Source organism: Mugil cephalus, chromosome 1, assembly GCF_022458985.1.
Source record: "Mugil cephalus isolate CIBA_MC_2020 chromosome 1, CIBA_Mcephalus_1.1, whole genome shotgun sequence".
NCBI classification, from domain to species: Eukaryota; Metazoa; Chordata; class Actinopteri; order Mugiliformes; family Mugilidae; genus Mugil; species Mugil cephalus.
The window spans coordinates 25,825,660-25,844,938 of NC_061770.1; the positions used below are offsets into that span (position 1 = coordinate 25,825,660).

A 19,279-nucleotide genomic window follows, 5' to 3' on the forward strand; every position below is an offset into this window, starting at 1 on the left:
CTTGAGACCATGACCTTTCCCCACTTAAGTCGTTTTCAAATAGTTAACGAAAAAAAATAACAGATATATAGTTTGACACAATAATTAGCGAACGAGTCGCAAATTATTAGCTTGCCTGCTGAACGGAAGCACATTAAACCTGTAAAATGAATTACGTTGTCAAGGGAGCGTAAAGCATGAAATGAACGGGATGTGAGGAATGTCAATAAGGAAAATACCCCAAGTGCAAGTAACGTGACTGTTTTGAGTTATTTAAGTGAGTGTTCCGCTGTTTGCTGAGAGGAAGTGCTACCTGACAGTTTGTACTCGGGGTGAAAATACAACGCGCATTTCCTCGGCTAATAACAGTCGCTTCGGTTTTGACAGTTAGCTTCGAGCTCTACTTAAACACACACACACAAAAGAAAACACAAACCGGAGCAAATGGCTCCTGGAGGACACGCGGACCGTTGACGTAGATCGCGTTTACACCAGTAGACGAGTGTCTCGGATTAGCTGCCGCTTTATCCCAGTTTCTAAATGTTAGCTTACGAGCTAAGCCGCTAGCCGCGAAGCATTAGCTTTGTTTGTGAGCTTTTCTGCCTCTTATTCTGGACGACACTGAAAAAAAGAAAGGTAAGAGACGATTTACACCCATAATATGAACATATTGTGTGTCACGTTGATTTGTAGTGGCTCGGAGAAGACTTATTTGACACTTGTCTTCATTAGCGAGAGGGAAACATCAACGTTGTAACACTAGTAATAAAACTCAGGCGATCGTTAGTAGTTTTTTTGTTTGTTTGTTCTGTTTTTTTTTGTAATTCTAGCAGTGAAATCTAAAAGCGCGTGGTTTTAATGTTGGTCCAGTTTCTCTCAGCCTCATGGTTTTGTGGTATTGGGGGGGTGACGTAATGTTTTCCTCCGGTCCACTGGTGCCGAGAAAGGAGGAAGGAATCGACCAGTTCACCCACTGGTGTCAACATCTGTGCTTAGTGATGGAGAACAGGACAGTTTAACTCACTTGTTTTATGTGTTCTCATCATGCTTTGCATCGTGGAGAACCTAGAACATGTCATAGTAGGCAAAAAAAAATAACTTAACCCTTTATAGGACACTCATTGAATTCACAATTTCAACCCCAGTGTTGGACATTTTTTTTTTTTTTTTACTGTTGATCAAGACCCTGATTAGACATGAGAATGTTTCCCTGATCATCTCTGATTGGCTGAATGAAAACCACATGCTCCCAAACCTCACAAAGGAGGAGCGTGAAAAAAATGTGATGAAGTTACCAAATATGGTTCCTTGCCCTATAAAGGGTTAAAAAAAAACATGTGCTTCATATTGGTCTTTGTATTTTAAATGAAAAGAGAGAACACACACACACCCTTAAAGACAAGTATTTAAAATCAACACCTTGATCTTCATTCAAACACTTCCTCATTGAATTTGATTTCCTGATCTGGTTCACGTTCAAACAGCACAAATTATGCATAAATCAACAAAGAAAAGACTCACAGGAAACATTAAAAAATGTTCCTGCACAACATTTGAACAGACTGACGGTCTAAATGTATAAATGTATGTATGTATTACTTAGACTTGTTTAAAACTGAAAGCATCTATAACAATAATACACATCTATACCACATTCGTACATTATCATTGGGCTCAGTTTGACTCCGTTTAACGTCTCTAAATATATGATTTACATGAGAAGATTCACCTCATGTTTAATGACTTTTCCTATTTTAATGGGGACACTGATACAGACAAAGGGCCTCAACATTAATATATGTCATAAATGGAGATTTAGCATCATGTGTCCGACACGATGCAGAAAAAGCATCATACACATGATCACATATTTTACGGTCATACTCAGAATTTCTTGAAAAGTTTACGATGCCGTTTGTATGCTACTACTTTTGATGCTATTCCTGCAGGATTTTCTTCATTATTTTAAAGATATATAATGTCCTGGATGTTAATGTTGCAAATTTAATCAAATTTAAGTCGAAGAAGTTTACATTAAGTAGGTACTGTCCTAATTAGATACTGTTGCAGTTTAGACAAAGAAATCTTTATTCATTTTTTATTTTTTTATTTTTTTATCAATTCAATTCAACTTTTTGGGTAACAACAGATTCTTATAATCCCTGGAAAATATTTTATATATTCATAAAATACTAATTTATCTTAACCCTTATTTAAAAATTCTATTATTATTATCATTGCCATCGTTTGCTTATTAATTCCCTTGTGTATTGTTTTAAGTGTCGCAAAATTGTGTGTATGGAAAAGAAGCTCTTTTCAAGTAATGTAATAAATTTAAAAAAAATGAACTGAAAGTGAAAGTGCAAACCTCAGACTTCCTAGAGTTTGAATGCATGGTTTGTGGTGCAGGAAGTAGATTTCTTTTTGTGCACCGATGCATTAGCAGCAGCTCAGTCAGGTGTGTAACTGTATTGGCGTTTTTTCTGTCCGTAGTGATGGTGCAGCCTCAGCCCGACGGCCCGATGCAGTGGGACATGTCCGGAGAGGACAGCGGAGGGGCCCTCAGGGTCCCACCAGAACTCGCCGCCAACGAAGTGGTGACCAGGCTGCTTGGCGACAACCAGCAGCTTCGAGGTACGAGTATCAATACATCTCACACACAATAAATGTGGATTTGCAAAGAACCGCCGAGCCAATCAAATAATTTTGATATTTTGCACAAGTACAACAGAGGAGAACCATGAAATGTCAGTTAAGCAGCACCAATATTATCCTAAACTTAGACTCCAACTGTTCAGACCAAGTTGACCTAAATATTCTACACGACCAGCTGTTGAAATCGTCTTGTCTCTGACTCTCGTATCGTTTTTTTTTTCCTGCCGTCCAGAGGCTCTGCGGAGGAGCAACCTGGCCTTGCGTCAGCGCTGCGAGGAGATGGAGGGATGGCAGCGGAGGACCAGGGAGGAGCGGGAGTTCCTCAGCTGTCGCTTCCAGGAGGCCCGGGCCCTGGTGGAGAGGCTGGCCCAGGAGAACCACTCCTTACAGAGCCTGGTGAACGGACCGGCCTCCTCCCCGTCATCCACCCACTGCTGCAGCTCCAGCCAGACCGAAGACCTGCAGGTGCGACCGACCCGGAACGGGCCCCTGGAAGGAGCACAGGTAAATCCTTACACTATAGTGTCTGGTTGGACCTCGTTTAGCTTTGATTTCCATCCGGTGTTGCATTGATTTGTCAACAAGATCTTATGTTGATGATGGGTGAATCTGACCGTTGCACAAAGCACATCCCAAAGATTCTCAGTTCTGGACTCTGTGGTGAAAAAGATCTGGTCTTATTCTCCCTGAAACCAATCTTTCACTATCTGAGCCCCATGAATCCTGGTATTATCATTGTGGAATATGGATGGAATAACCTGGTCATTCAGTATATTCCACATCGTGATGCCTCATCGCTCTGGAACAGGGTTAATCTGGACTCATCAGACCACATGACCTTCTCCCATGTCTCCAGAGTCCAGTCTTGAATGAATGAAGCCTTTTTTCCAGGTTGTCCTCACTGATCAGTGGTTTTCTTAAGGCTACAGAGCTGTTCAGTCCCAGTCCCTTGAGTTCCCTTCACATTGTCCGTTTGAAAATGTTCTTCCTTTCACTATTAAACAAAGCCCTGAGTTCTACTGCTGCTTTTCTTCAGTTTGATTTCACCAAACATCACCATCAATCAGGATTTGTTTCTTCCACTCCCCTCCCATTTTTTAATAATGCAGCGTTGGTCAGTTCTTAACCCAGTTTCAATAGTTTCTTCTTCAATCTCCTTAGATGTTTTCTCTGCTTGATGCAGCCAATGATTTGAACCTTCTCAAACAGACTAACATCTTTTCCAGCACCACTGGATGATGAAGAAATGAGAAGCTCCTCATTGTATCAGTTGGGGTTAAATAACTTGTTGAATACCAGCTGAAAGAGGAGGCTCCTACCGATGTGATTAGTTAAATCCGGTGTAGATTCTACTTATAGAAGCAAGTGAACTAGGTCGGATTCTGCAAAGTCTGGTGTCTTTGGAGTTGATCTTCTGGTCCAATCAGATTGTTTGTTGCAGGTCTTTTATGTGACGATGGACCGCAGAGTAACTGTACTCACACCTACCGGGAAATGACACTAACTTTCGGAATCAACAGCAGCTTCAGTTTTTATATTATTCAGAGTTCAGGGGATTGGTGGTAATTCTACAATATTTTCCCTCTAGTTTCACATCTGCTTTTGTGCAGCTTTTTTTTGTCGTCGTACTTTTTTAAATCCAGTCCGGCTTCAGAGATTCTGAGTTTTCTCTCGGAGTCGGAGCTTGTCGGCGTTGTGGATCTCCCTCGTACTCATTGAACCAGTATCGCTGCACGTGCTTTTGAGTTGAGGGAAAACGAGTCACAAGACTTCGGGGAAAATCTCCCCGTGGATGGAAACATTTCTATAAATCGACATCGGATCTGTCAAACGATGATCGATTTAAATCTAAGTTTTTCTTACATTTTTGTGTCTCGTCTCATCCCAACGGGTCGACTCAGACGGTCGCCCACTCTCGAGTCTGGTTTGGTCTGAGGTTTCTTTCTTTGAAAAGGGGAGTTTCCCTCCCCACCGTTACCAAGAGCTGCCGCTCGAGGGGGAATTGTTGGGTTTGGGTTTCTCCCTGAAACATTTTAAGGTCTTAACCTTTCTGATCTTACACCCACTGAGATGATCTGCTGAATGACACTGGCCCAGTCTAAATAAGACTGTAGAAACGTTTGAGAGCGGAGGGTGAACAGGAAATGACATGAAGCCTGAACTGAAACGGACAAAAAAAAGCAACAACCTCCTCGTGAACAGAATATGCTGCAAGAATAACTGTGGTGCCAGAACTCGATGGCAACGTGACCAGATCTTGTGACTCCAAACTGGATTTTTGCAGAGTTGAGCTTTGCAGACTGCGGATAGGATGCAGTATTTTGAATATCAGTGATTGTTATCAGCTATGACACATCAGAAATTCATTAAACGTGTCAGGCTGCTGTTCAGTGTGTAGTGTGAACCCTCTACAGACACCAGTCCTGACCTGAAGTGCTTCCTTGTTGTGTTTTATTTCATGTAAATGACGTATTGTGGTTCATGCAGCTGTCAGAATAATTTATATTTAAACTAGGGCTAAATGAATGCTTCCTTACATCGGCCAAACTGAGGCTTTTTTCCTGGGTTATGGGTGGCGCCATCTTGAAACTCGCTGGAGTTTTAGTTTAATAAATACTACACTCTGCTTTACCTCCACCAGTTACAAGGAAATGCTTGATTTATAGGCTCGTTAATGGCGAAAATAATCAATTTATTCCAAAATGGCACATCTATCTCATAGAGTTACACAGTAGAATCTAACCTTTGATGTAGCAAACATGGCGCCATGATTTAAGTTAGTCAGACTCTTCTGTAATATTTAACTCTGGTGAACCACAAGAACCGTATGTTAGAGTATAATCAGCCAACTGAAATCATGGCGCCATGTTTGCTACATCAGAGGTTAGATTCTACTGTGTAACCCTATGGGACAGATGTGCTATGTTGACATAAATGTTATTACCAACGTCTGTCAATAGGTAAAAGGTCCTCACTTAAATATCCCAGCGTCTACTTCCTTTAAACATCTTAAATGAGCTGTAAAATGCTCCTCATCAGTCATGGAGCTGTGTTTACGTTCTCCTCAGTCTCCGTCTTCATCCATCACCATAAAAAGGTTGAAATTATCATTATAGCATTAGCATGCTAGCCATAATAACTTAGTAGTAACTGAGGTAAAGCTACGTGTCAGTTAAATGTGTCTATCTACATGGACATAAATTACATGAACACATGGGTTTCACAGTATATATGACGCTAGCTGCTATTTTTCTAAGCCTTTAGTCTAGATAACTAGCTAGCATAACACTAGCATAAGGCTAAGCTAGCTTCAGACTTAATTCATTAGTAAAGTGGTGTTTTTGAGATCAATGTTCACATTAATGATGGTGTGACTTTATTTTTCTGTATAAAATCTTAACAAACGCCAAAGAGAGAGACTTTGACATTTACCTCATCACATAATATAGAGAAACCAGTTGACGTCCAGTTCTTCCTTTTAATCTTCTGCTCCATAACTTTCTCTGTTTTTGTTCACTGGGGAAACGGTGGAGTTTCCTCCGTGTTTTCCTGATCCTGTGGCATATTTTAACTTTTAATCCAACTTTATTCTCTGTTATTGTCACTTCTCTATGGGTGAACATTGGTTAGATGGATCCAACATGGCGCCCATGAAACACGTGACCAGCTCAGAACCAATCAGCATAGAGGGACAGATCAGACGCTCTGTTCCCTGGTTGCACAGACTTGCAGAAGAAAAACACAAGTGTAAAACAATGAAGCAGAAATGGATGAAGAAACTAATCTTTCCTAAAGCCTCCTGACTAAGCTGCAGAAATCATGCAATTAATTGTGCGATTAATCATGCGATTAATGGACCTGATACACGTCTGTCTCTCATTTCTGTTTCAGACTCTCGATCACTGGGAGAAGAAGAGAGTTGAAGATATTGAACAGTTCACGCAAACCACGCCTCCTCGCAGCCTGGTAAGTTACGTGTTCGCGTCCCCACGGCCTCGTTCAGATAAATAACGGGACCAAAGAAATGGGGAGTGACACCAGATCAGTGTTCACACCTGGACTCACAGAGACCAGATGTTGACGTCGGGTCTGAACGGGGCCTGAGTTCCAGTGTTGATGTTTTTTTTTCCTCGTCTAATAGATATATTATCTGTATGTCTAGGGTCATCCAAGTGTGCATAGCTCCTTGGATTGCTCAATCTTCTCTCCCCCAACCTCATTTACAGAGGAACAAGGGGAAGTAATGGGCCAGGTGAGCCTGAATGCAATCCAACCCGATCCCCGACGCTTTCTTTCACCTCTAGTTTGATTCTCACCCCCCCCCCCCCCCCCCCCCCACTGCTGACTTCATTTCCTCTGATCACTCTCAGGCCAAGCTGGAAAATCCTGACTTCCTTCTCGGAGAATTAATCAGTGTTTGCATCTAAAATGTTTTTCAGATTAAACTTGACATGAGCTGAGGAATGAGGTGTTGAAAGGGCTGAATATGTGACTAATGCATAATCACATATTCACAGGAATTAATGCAGTAGATTGACTAAGGACGGACTTTTTTTACTGCGATGATGAGTAAATATTAGCGATAGACAGATATGGATTTTTTTTTTCTCATTAGCAAAGCTGATACTGCTTTGTCTCCCTCCATTTACATGATAAAAATGACAGAATGATAACAAAGTTTCAGTTTAACCGTTTATTGAACTCAAAGAATATTTAACGCTCTTACAAAATAAAAAATAAAGCACAAACAGGGGTGATTCTAGAGTCAAAACACTCTTTATTTTTTTCTTATTTCAACTCTTACTAGTAAAAAAACGCAAACATTGATCTCTAGTAAATATTATAGAATAATCCCACACTAACCTGTAGTAAAACAGGTTTAACGGCGCCGATGTTTTTGAGATGAAATGAAGAAACAGAGACAATTTAATTGGTTTAATTCATTTTTGACATATTTATTGATATTTAAACAAATTTAAACTGTAGACCCGTTACCGTAATAACTGTAATCTGCGCGCAACATTTTTTTTCTCATTCACAAATGGCTAAAATTGGGGACATTTTCAGGGACAGCTTTAGCTTTAGCTTTAGCCGGCACCTTTTTTTTGTCTTATCGTTCTGCTTCATTTTTTTGGACCTTTCCGACTTCACCACGTCTCTCACTCATATAATCATATAATATATATATATATATATATATATACAGACACCACCCATCCCTAGCGTGTTGTACATTTGGTCGAATAAATCCGAGCAGAAAAGCAGGATTGAACGGAGGTTGGATGGCAAAAAAAAAACTCTCTGCTTCTCACTTTGAATGGAGCCTTAACACGTGTTAATGCTGTTACACCCGACCCATTCTTGTGTTTCAGCGTCCCTCTTCTTCTGTCTCCTTGAACAGCGTTAAGTTCTTGGTTTCCTGCCCCCCCCCCCCCCAATCCTCCTCATTTAACCCTGGTTCTCCCTCTGTCACGTCTTCCCTTCGCAGCCGGTGGAAGGTCCCAACGAGTTCCTGCAGCTGCTGAAGAGCCACAAAGAGAAGCTGGAGGAAGGGATGAGAGACCTGAGGAGGAAGAACGAGGAGCTGGAGCGGGAAAAGGACGACGGGGAGAAGGAGAAGGAGCGGATGCGACGCTGCATCGACCAGCTGAGGGCAAAACTGGCCCAGGCTCAGGTAACAAGTCCCACGAAGTCCCAGGAGTTCAGAGAAAACTCTGCTTTAAAAACCCGTTAGAGGACGAGAATCAGTGCATCAGCACAACTGGCTCCGGCTCAGTGGTCGCTCTTAATTAAGGCTTCACATGCAGGTTACAGATGCATTAATGTTCTTCCTGCAGATGTTTCACAATAAGAGCATTATTAAGAAATGAACGGTGCATTCACACTGAAACAGTAGAGGCCTCTAACATCCCAGAAGTGAGATCTCTGAATAAAATACAGTAAATTTCTCTGGTGACACAGATTAATTAATTAGAGAATAAAACCCTGTTTATATGTAGTTTAGGTAGTTTAACCTCCTGAGACCTGAGCTTTTGTTTGCTATGCATTTTCAGTTTATCCATTTCTCTTTATTTAACTTATTTTGTCTTTATTTAATTAACTAAGACGTAGTTTTGGGGAAAAAAAATGTGTCCTCGTGTGTGGACACCGGGATTATTTCACTCAATATTATAATAAAGTCACCAACGTGTAACAAAATAGAAACCTGTTCATTTTCATGTCTGAACGTTGCTGTGCTAAAGCAGAATTGCACATAATAAAATCCCAACCTGCTTCCTAATTAGTGAAGTTAAAGCTCGTTACTGTTGACGGAATTGGCCTCTAATATTAAAACTTAATGTCCTCATATCAGGACGCAGGGTCTCAGGAGATTAAAAGTCACATTTGAGTAAAATAATCCCACTTCTATAGATGTCATATGATCTTTTTTAAAGGTTTTTATTGTCATGGACCACGAGCAATTACATCAGGAACCACTAGGGGTTGAGATTCACTGTTTTAGTGGATAATGTTGTTACTGGTGTGTTTTACATTTAGAACCTTAGCTCTGTTTGATCTAGTTTTATCTCTGGTCATTTGTAATAATTTCAGAGGTCTATATATATATATATTTTATATAAATGCAGAATTTAGAGGGTAACTAAAGCTGTCAGGATGTGTGAAATGTCCTCTGACATGCATCAGCCCCTGTAACTTTAACCAAATGAATGTGATCGCGTATGAAAGGGGCGACTATGTGAAATTATAAATGTGATCTGACTGAACCACGTCTGAATTAACAGAACAGGTTGAGGAACTGTTGGTTATTTATTTCTCAGTCAAATGGAGTTAACGTCTAACAGAAAATGCAAAGAAGGTTTTTATTTACATAGAGTGAACTAGTAGTTACAGCTGTAGTTAGTAAGTGGCTGAATGAACGTCACACGTTATTCAGGAGAATTTTAAATGATGATGAAGCTCGTCTCGTTTCCTCTTTTAAACGCTGAATAAATGTTTTGCAGGCGACCAGTGTGACCGAGGAGGTCGTCCCGCATCGCTCTGAGGCTCAGCACTCATCCGACTGGTACGACACCATCGACCCTCAAATACAAACTTTACAGCATTTGTTTGGAATTAACAGCACTGAACTAACTTCTCTGCTAAGTTTGGACCGAGCTCTGGTTTCTGCAGCTACCAGTCAAAACTAGGTCACATTATCCATCAGTATTTAACTCACATCACACCAGATTTAAAGTCTCTGCTGCAGAATCAGTGACCTGAGGAAAACAGAATTTTATTTAATCGTTTTATATTTTTTAGTCTGGCTTTTAACTAATTTATTTTATTTATTATTTTTTGTATTTTTACCTTTTTGGTTTGGCTTTTAATTTAATTTTAGTTATTGTTATCCTTTAGGTAATTACTAAATTATAATTATAATTTATACAGTTATTTTAATTATTTATTTTATTTAATATTTTTATCTTTTTCGTCTGGTTATTAATTGAAATTTATTTATTTTATTTAATATTTTTATCTTTTTAGTCTGGCTTTTAACAAACTTTAACTTATTTCATTATTTTTACCTTTTTTTTATTTAATTATAATTAATACAGTCATTTTAATTATTTATATTTTATTTAATATTTTTATCTTTTTTGTCTGGTTATTAATTGAATTTTATTCATTTTATAATTTTATCTTTTTAGTCTGGCTTTTAACTAACTTTAACTTATTTCATTATTTTTAACCTTTTTTTTTAATTATAATTAATACAGTTATTTTAATTATTTATTTTATTTAATATTTTTATCTTTTTCGTCTGGTTATTATTTGAATTTTATTTATTTTATAATTTTAACTTAATTTAACTTATTTCATTATTTTTACCTTTTAAGTATGACTGATTTTATTTATTTTGATCCTTTAGGTTATTACTAAATTATAATTTATACAGTTATTTTAATTATTTATTTTATTTAATATATTTATCTTTTTCATCTGGTTATTAATTGAATTTTATTTATTTTCTAATTTTAATAAACTTTAACTTATTTCATTATTTTTACCTTTTTAGTTTGACTGATTTTATTTATTTTTTATCTTTTTGGTAATTACTAAATTATAATTATAATTAATACAGTTATTTTAAGTGCAGTTTGCTGTGTTGCTAAAAATGGAAGCAGCCTCTATATTTCCCAGTATTCGTATCATATCACTTCTCCTCCTCCTTTGCTTTTTCCAACTTAAAGTTAAATGAACATTAACTACACAGACAAAACTCATTACGTTAAAGTTTATAAAACGAATTAAAACTAGTCATAACTATCGGAGTTAAAGAAAAACATCCACATAACTTTATGAAGCTGGAATGTTTTACCGAGCGTCTCCAAACGTTTGACTGGTAGCGGCTGAAGGACGTGAGCATGCTTCTTCTTCTTCCTCTTCCTCTTCCTCTTCCTCTTCCTCTTCCAGCTCTAGCCTGGCTAAACTCACAGAGCAGCTTCAGGCCACTCAGGGCAGGTAAACCCACAGCTCTGTGTGCATGTCAGCTTCCTTCACCTCATCACTGTGTTTCCTGCTCGTCTCTTCTCATTTATTAACCGGTGACGTGTGGTTAGATTCACGGCTGCTGGTGAGACACAGATTAACCTTCATCCTCCTGTGGAATAGTTTAACTTCACCGTTCCACAGTGACTGGATACGTCTCATGTCTCATATGAGCCTTATTCACCTTAAACAAATATATATTATTATTATATTTGGCTGAAGGTTCAGTTCTAATCATGTTTTAAGCTCAGATATTTACACTCCAGGTTCACATGGTTTCAGATCAGCTGTTTCCAAAACATCATGTGACTGATCAAAGGTGGAGTCTCTGTCTAAGCAGCAGCAGTTACTGTTGTTTTTACTTCTATTATTAAAGCAGCAGCAGCTTCATTCGTACAGTTTGTCGGCTCATGTCCACTTCTACTGTTGTGGTGTTTGTCCGTATAGTAGCAGGTCTTCAAGGTTTTTCAGCTTCAGTCTCAGACTGAGCTTCATTTCATTACTGATGGACCTTTTTAAACAGTTCAGTGTTTCTATTTTTGCAGCCGTCTGAGTGTGAGATAATGTCTAATTATTTCAGAGTTGTTATTAGTCATTTACGTCCAGACTGAGCTCAGAGAGAACGGAGCCCGACTTCATTCAGATTCACCGTTTACATGAGTTTAGATCAGTTTAGGAAAAAGAAATATTCTGCTGCTGTGAAACCAGTTTGTTCATTCTGACTGTGTTTATATTAATTCTTCTAAACAGATTGGAATCAGAATATTTGGTTCTGTGCAGAAGAAGAGCAACAGCATGAATCTGTGGCTCACTAGCGCCCCCTTCCTCTGAGGCAGCTTCTGTCTCTCTTTGTATTTACACAGGAAATGTGTAAATACAGCATTTTTTTTACTATAAAAATGCTGGAATTAACTGGGATCAAGCTGAAATTAGATTTATATCACAGACCAGTGGAGGAATAGTCGTCAGAACTGAACTCACCGCACGTCCCGGCTTAAAGCGCAGCTTAAAAGGTTTTTAACATTTCTGCATAAAATAACTCAGAACATGAGCAGATTTTCACTGACGTCCTTAAAGCAGATGAAGAAAACTGAATTTAAGAGGAAAAAAATTCGTGCTTTGAGTCATTTTTATGCAGAAAAACTTTTAAGCGGCGCTTATAAATACTGTAAAATGAGCTTCTGCATCTGTAATTCACCTGCATCCACGTAGTGTTTGTGTATCTGACTGCATCACTGTAAAGTAGCTGTGTTTCATATATATATATATATATATATATATATATATATATATATATGTACATGAACCACAAGACGACACAAGAGCTTTGAGTTACGGACCCGTTTTCCTCGTAGGTATCGGGAGCTGGAGGAGAAGCTGGACTATCTGCAGAAGAGTTCAGCTCAGAGGGACAGAACTGAAGCTCTGCTCAAACAAAAAGACAAAGACTGTGCACAGGTAGGAAACAGCTGATCCAGAACAAAAAAAAGATCCAGAGTCACGATGAGAGACGCCTTTTTAGGACGTGAACATGTTGGAGCTCATTCATGTTCCTGGTCTCTTTTTAAAGACAAGACTCTGAAGTTTCTATCAGAAAAGTCAGAAAATGATGCATCATGCAGCATTTGCTCAAACCTGCGTCTTAGAGCAGCCGGCAGGTTGTTAAAGGGTTAAACGTGTTGTGTTTTTTGCAGATGGCCAAAGACTGTGAGGCCCTGAAAGCGCAGGCCACCTCCCTGTTAGGAGAACTGAAGGAGCGACAGAGCTGCCTGGACAAAAGCGAACACGAGCGTAAAATGCTGGAGGATAAGTGAGTTGTCGCTCCGAGCGTTGAACACGTGCTTGTTGTTTGTTGCGTTGTTGTGTTGTGCTGACGCTGGTTTGTGTCCGTGCTCGTGTGCAGACTGTGTGCGAAGGCCAAGTCCCTGCAGGCGACGGAGCGCGAGCTGGAGCAGCAGAGGAAGCAGCATCACGTGGCCATGGACAAACTGCTGCTGCAGAACCAGAGTCTGGAACAAGCCCTGAAGACGGAGCGACACGTGGTCACCGAGGAGAAGTGGGTTCACAGCAGCATGTCAATATATATACACACATTACACATGCAGCATGTTAACATGTACACACACATTACACATGCAGCATGTTAACATGTACACACACATTACACATGCAGCATGTTAACATGTACACACACATTACACATGCAGCATGTTAACATATACACACATGCAGCATGTTAACATGTACACACATTACACATGCACCATGTTAACATATACACACAAATTACACAGCAGCATGTTAACATATATACACACTACACATGCAGCATGTTAACATATACACACACATTACACATGCAGCATGTTAACATACACACACATGCAGCATGTTAACATACACACACATTACACATGCAGCATGTTAACATGTATACACACATTACACATGCAGCATGTTAACATATACACACAGCAGCATGTTAATATATACACACATGCAGCATGTTAACATATACACACATGCAGCATGTTAACATATACACACACATGCAGCATGTTAACATATACACACATTACACATGCAGCATGTTAACATATATACACACACATGCAGCATGTTAACATATACACACATTACACATGCAGCATGTTAACATATACACACATTACACATGCAGCATGTTAACATATACACAAACATTACACATGCAGCATGTTAACATATATACACACACATTCAGCATGTTAACATATATACACACACATGCAGCATGTTAACATATACACACATTACACATGCAGCATGTTAACATATACACACATTACACATGCAGCATGTTAACATATACACACACATGCAGCATGTTAACATATACACACACATGCAGCATGTTAACATATACACACATTACACATGCAGGGAAAAGAGATTTATCATCAGTTTAGATTTATGGACACGTTTTATGTACGATTTCACTTCATATTTATATTTATTCACTTTATTTAGTGTGTTTTTAATTTTATTTAAATTTATTGTTAATTTATATTTATTAATTTAATGAATAATATCAATTTTTTATGCAAATTTCAACTTTTTATTTTATTTTTCTACAGTTTCTATGGACATTTTCACTTATTTATATTAATAAATTTTTATGGACATTTTCACTTATTTATATTAATATATTTTTAATTTTTATGGGCATTTTTACTTTTTTATTTTATATTTATATTAATTATATATTATGTATATATATATATATATATATAGATTATTAATGGGCAATTTGTATGGGCATATTAATTTTTAATTTAATTTGTTTATTGTTTTTATTTTATTTCTTATTATTTTTGATTTATTTATGGGCATTTTATATTTATATTAATATTTATTAATGGAACGCTACAAATGTGCAAAGAAACAAATGCAAAAAAATAAATAAAAAATAAATAAATAAAACCAGACAAACTAAACTGAACACGGGTCTCGATCCATCAGTCAGAGCTGAAAGTACAAACTAATTATTAGTCAATGTCTGTGTTAATGGGTCATTTCCCCCCAGGACATATTAATAAATTAATAAATTAATAAATAATATGAATAAAACTCATCATATCAGATCAGATGTTATTTTCCAGGCAGTCGGCCCTGATGATGTCTCAAGTTACATTAATGTCCGACTCTCTTTCCTCATTCAATGACTTCATTTTTTTATTTTTTATTTTAAAGGACATTGCACATTAGTAACGTAAAAAGAATTTGCACTAAACAGTAAAAATCTCCCTGTTTCCTCCAGGAAAAAGTTGACCCAGCTGCAACACGCCTACACGTGTCTCTTCAGAGACTACGACTCCAAACTCAAGAGCGAAGTAAGAACATTTAAACACATTTACATTTGTTTTACTGTTTGTTTTTTTATGTATTTTCATGTGTTTCTGTGCGTTTCGTCCTGCAGGGCGGAGACCTGTGCAGCCGCCTGGAGGAGGCGGAGCGAGCGCTGGCCCTGAAACAGGACCTGATCGACAAGTTAAAGGAGGAGGTGGAGCAGCAGAAAGGTTCCCTGGAGACGGTTCCCGTCCTCACGGCTCAGGTACGGACGCTCAGACGCTGCTCATCTGTGCACGTACTGAAACACAGGGCGTTTATACCTTCTTTTTCATGCATAATCACATGTTCACAACATTTTCTACTGGCTGAAAAGAGGAATTAATGCAGGAGATTAACTATTTTACTGTGACGATGAATAAATATTGTAGAATAATCCTAAAAATAATAATAATGATTAATGAGTAATTATTTTATTCATATTTAAACTTCTACGTCTCTAATGTCAATAGCAGCGTGACCGGCTACCGTAATAACTGTAATCTGTGCGCAACATTTTTTTCCTCATTCATTAAAAAACTAAAGTTGGGGACATTCATCAGATTTTTACCTTTTTATTAATTGAATTTTATTTATTTTATCATTTTATCTTTTTAGTCTGGCTTTTAACAAACTTTAACTTATTTCATTATTTTCACCTTTTTAGTTTGACTGATTTTATTTATTTTCATCCTTACGGTAATTACTAAATTCTAATTATAATGAATACAGTTATTTTAACTGCAGTTTGCTGTGTTGCTAAAAATGGAAGCAGCCTCTATATTCAGTATATTCAGTGATTTCTGGGGACAGTCCCCGTTTTGGACGACCTGTCCCCAGAAATCAGTCCACAATCTGTCCACCCTAAGAAAAAAAACCCCAAACAACCGACACAGCCCCTTTTTATTTGGCACAAGTCCTCTCAGTCTGCTGCTCCATGTGTTTTTAGAAACTAGAAGCTACAAACGCTGCGTCATCAAATACACCAGGAGTATAATTTATATTCTAATGGAATAAATGCAGTTGCACGCAGCTTCACACCGACATGCACTGAAATGTCCTGCGGTTCCTCAGGCTGAGATCTACAAGGCGGATTTCCTCGCGGAGCGAGAGGCGCGAGAGAAGCTGAACCAGAAGAAGGAGGAGCTGCAGGAACATCTGACTCAGGCCATGACTGAGATCGACAGACTCAAGCAAGAGGCCACATCACGGTAAAATAAAAAGAAATAAAAGAAATAAAAAAGAGCAGCGCTTGGACGTTTAAGACGCTGGATCAGCAGTTTTAGCAGCGCTGCACTTTATTAAGGCTGGATTAAGGTTTAAAGTTGCTAATCTCCACCTCTGGTTCAGGGCACGTATGGAGCAGATGAAGCTGAGACACCTGGATGACTTTAATGTACGAGCCCCAATCGTTCCTCCTCCACAAGGTAAATCACAGCCTGCAGCAACTTTACACACAGAAATACACAATCAACTACATATGCACGTTCTTAGAGAGATTTATTATTATTTCATCTGTTTGTGAACATTATCCCTTTATATTTATGTTTATTAATGAACACTTTTTATGAAACTTGACTTTTTAATTCTATTTAGTTATTTCATTATTTATTTTAGTTTTATTTATTTATGGACATTTTCACATTATATTTATATATATTTTTATGGGCATTTTGACCTTTTTATTTATATCAGTTTTATTTTTATTATGGAAACCTTGTGTGGACATTATCATGTTATATTTATGTTTATTAATTAACACTTTTTACGATCACTTTTGCCTTTTTTATTTTATTTGTATTTATGTTATTTCATTATTTATTTTATTTTTATGTATTGACCTTTTTACTTTGTTTATATTAATTTTTTAACACTTTTTATGGACGTTATCACATATTTATTAATGGACACTTTATGGAAATTTTCACATTATATTTATTTATTTATAAATTTATTAATTAACACTTTTTATGAAACTTTGGAATATTTTTATTTTATTTATATTTATGTTATTTCATTTTATTTTTATTTATTTATGAGCATTTTCACTTTATATTTATAATTATGGTTATATTTATATATTTTTTATGAGCATTTTGACCTTTTTACTTTATTTATATTAATTTTAGTAATTTTTTAACACTTTTTATGGACATTTTCAAATTTTTATGGACATTTTCACATTATATTTATATATTTTTTATGGATATTTTGACCTTTTTTACTTTATTTATATTAATTTTAGTAATTTTTTAACACTTTTTATGGACATTTTCACATTATATTTATATATATTTTTATGGGCATTTAAACCTTTATTATTTTATTTATATCAGTTTTATTTTATTATGGAAACCTTGTGTGGACATTATCACGTTATATTTATGTTTAAATTTATATATTCTTACGGGAATTTTGACTTTCTGTTTTATTTATATTTATTTTATTTCATTATTTATTTTATTTTTATTTATTTATGGACATTTTCACCTTATATTTATAATTATGGTTATATTTATATATTTTTTTATGGGAATTTTGACCATTTTACTTTATTTATATTAATTTTAGTAATTTTTTAACACTTTTTATGGACATTTTCACCTTATATTTATAATTATGTTTATATTTATATATTCTTACAGGAATTTTGACTTTCTATTTTATTTATATTTATTTTATTTATATTTATTTATGGACATTTTCGTTTTGCATGAAATGCTATAAACGTGAAAACAAGCAGAAATATCTGTTACCAGAGAAACTACTTTGGAGTTGCATTGTTTTCTCAGTATTTCATGTGCAGTAAGAAGTCGTTTCTGATGCTTTTTCCGTCTGTTCTTTGGTTTTCAGGAGTTTTCCCTGCAGCTTTTAACACGGTGCCGCCCGCCCCCTCGTTCCGTAACCAGGGTCTGGTCCCGGTCGACCACGGGGCGGCCGGGACCGAGGACCTGCCGGATTTATGTTGTCCCAAGTGCCAGTACATGGCTCCGGACATGGACACGCTGCAGATACACGTGATGGACTGTATACAGTAGCATGAGCAGCGCTCACCGAAAAAACACGCGTTTAGCGTCGTCTTTTCTTTGTGTGTTCGCTCCGTTCGCTCCGTGGAGAGACATGTGTGGTAGCTGCACCTTTACCTGAACACACAGGGTGGACCTTTACCTTCCTAAAAAAAATCATTACAAAGCAATTCAAGGAAATCAGACGACAACTGGGAAAAGAAAAATACAAAAGCAAGAAAATCTAAATATTTCCCTAAAACTTCTCCATGATTAAAGTTACTTTTTTTTTCCATTCCTCGTTATTTTCATGTCAAGCTTTATATCTTTAGTTCCCCCTGTTTCCCCCTTTCCTTTGCCTTGCTTCATCAGTATTTGCACCATTTTCCCATGATGTACTAACTACCGACGAGTAAACAACGCTGTGAAGTGAATGTGTAAACTTTGAGCTGCATCCTTCATCCGACGCATCAGTTAATCACTGGACCGAAGGAGATGACTTGTCTAAAAAAAGGACAATTCTGACTTTTTTCTCACATCAGTGTGCGAATTAACCCAGTGAGCTTTAAGTAAATAATAAAAGAATATTTACATGTTTGGGTTGTAACCTCAAAACACGTATTACTATGTATTAGAGATGAGTTTACTCTTGTTAAAAAAAAAATAGTAGACATTCTCTGTGTTCTGTGCCTGTGTACGCGTTTGACTGCTGCTTTATCACCCCGACCCTTGACCCTTGACCTTTGACCCTTGACCCTTGACCCTTGACCCCACCACAGCATCCCCCCCATTTTGTGCCCCATATTTTGCACCTGGCTGTTTATCTATTTGAATGTAAGCACATTGAGAGTCCTTCACAGTTCTGTGAATATTGTCTGTAATTATAGATAATCCATTGCAAAAAAAAAAAGAAGTAAAGAAAGAAAAAGAGAAGAAGAAGAAGAAGAAAGAAAAACATATTGCTGCAAACTGTTGGGATGTAAGAAATAAATCAGTTATTCATTAGCGCTTGTGTGTTTTTACATCGCGCATGCGTAGAGCGTGATACAACTTGGGAGAAACCATTTACCACAAATCGAGGAAGACCTTATTTTTGTTGTTTGTTTTATTACGATATTTTAAATGTCATTGTCGTTTAACTACCTCTAAATTCATGAAATTGAACACCAAAAGTATGGGAACATGTAAAGTGTTCGCTAAAAGTTATTTGTATGTATAAATGTCAAACGTGTACTTGCGAGCGA

General features: G+C 37.1%; 1 protein-coding gene across 4 annotated transcripts; it reads left to right on the forward strand.

Moving 5' to 3' along the window:
* Positions 1–30: 30 nt before the first annotated feature.
* On the forward strand, positions 31–19,040 carry ikbkg (inhibitor of nuclear factor kappa B kinase regulatory subunit gamma). Of its 4 annotated transcripts, XM_047609050.1 has the most exons (16): positions 31–615; positions 2,473–2,613; positions 2,867–3,138; positions 6,526–6,600; positions 6,797–6,886; positions 8,123–8,308; positions 9,636–9,697; positions 11,089–11,136; positions 12,519–12,621; positions 12,858–12,973; positions 13,067–13,219; positions 14,963–15,035; positions 15,122–15,256; positions 16,105–16,241; positions 16,381–16,457; positions 17,884–19,040. In XM_047609050.1, exons 2-16 carry the CDS (start codon positions 2,475–2,477, stop codon positions 18,066–18,068), a joined length of 1,851 nt encoding a protein of 616 aa, XP_047465006.1. In that variant the 5' UTR covers positions 31–615; positions 2,473–2,474; the 3' UTR covers positions 18,069–19,040. The 4 variants fall into 4 exon arrangements, with proteins under 4 accessions (XP_047465006.1, XP_047465014.1, XP_047465022.1 ...); XM_047609058.1 differs by lacking the exon at positions 11,089–11,136; XM_047609066.1 differs by lacking the exon at positions 6,797–6,886.
* Positions 19,041–19,279: the final 239 nt, after the last annotated feature.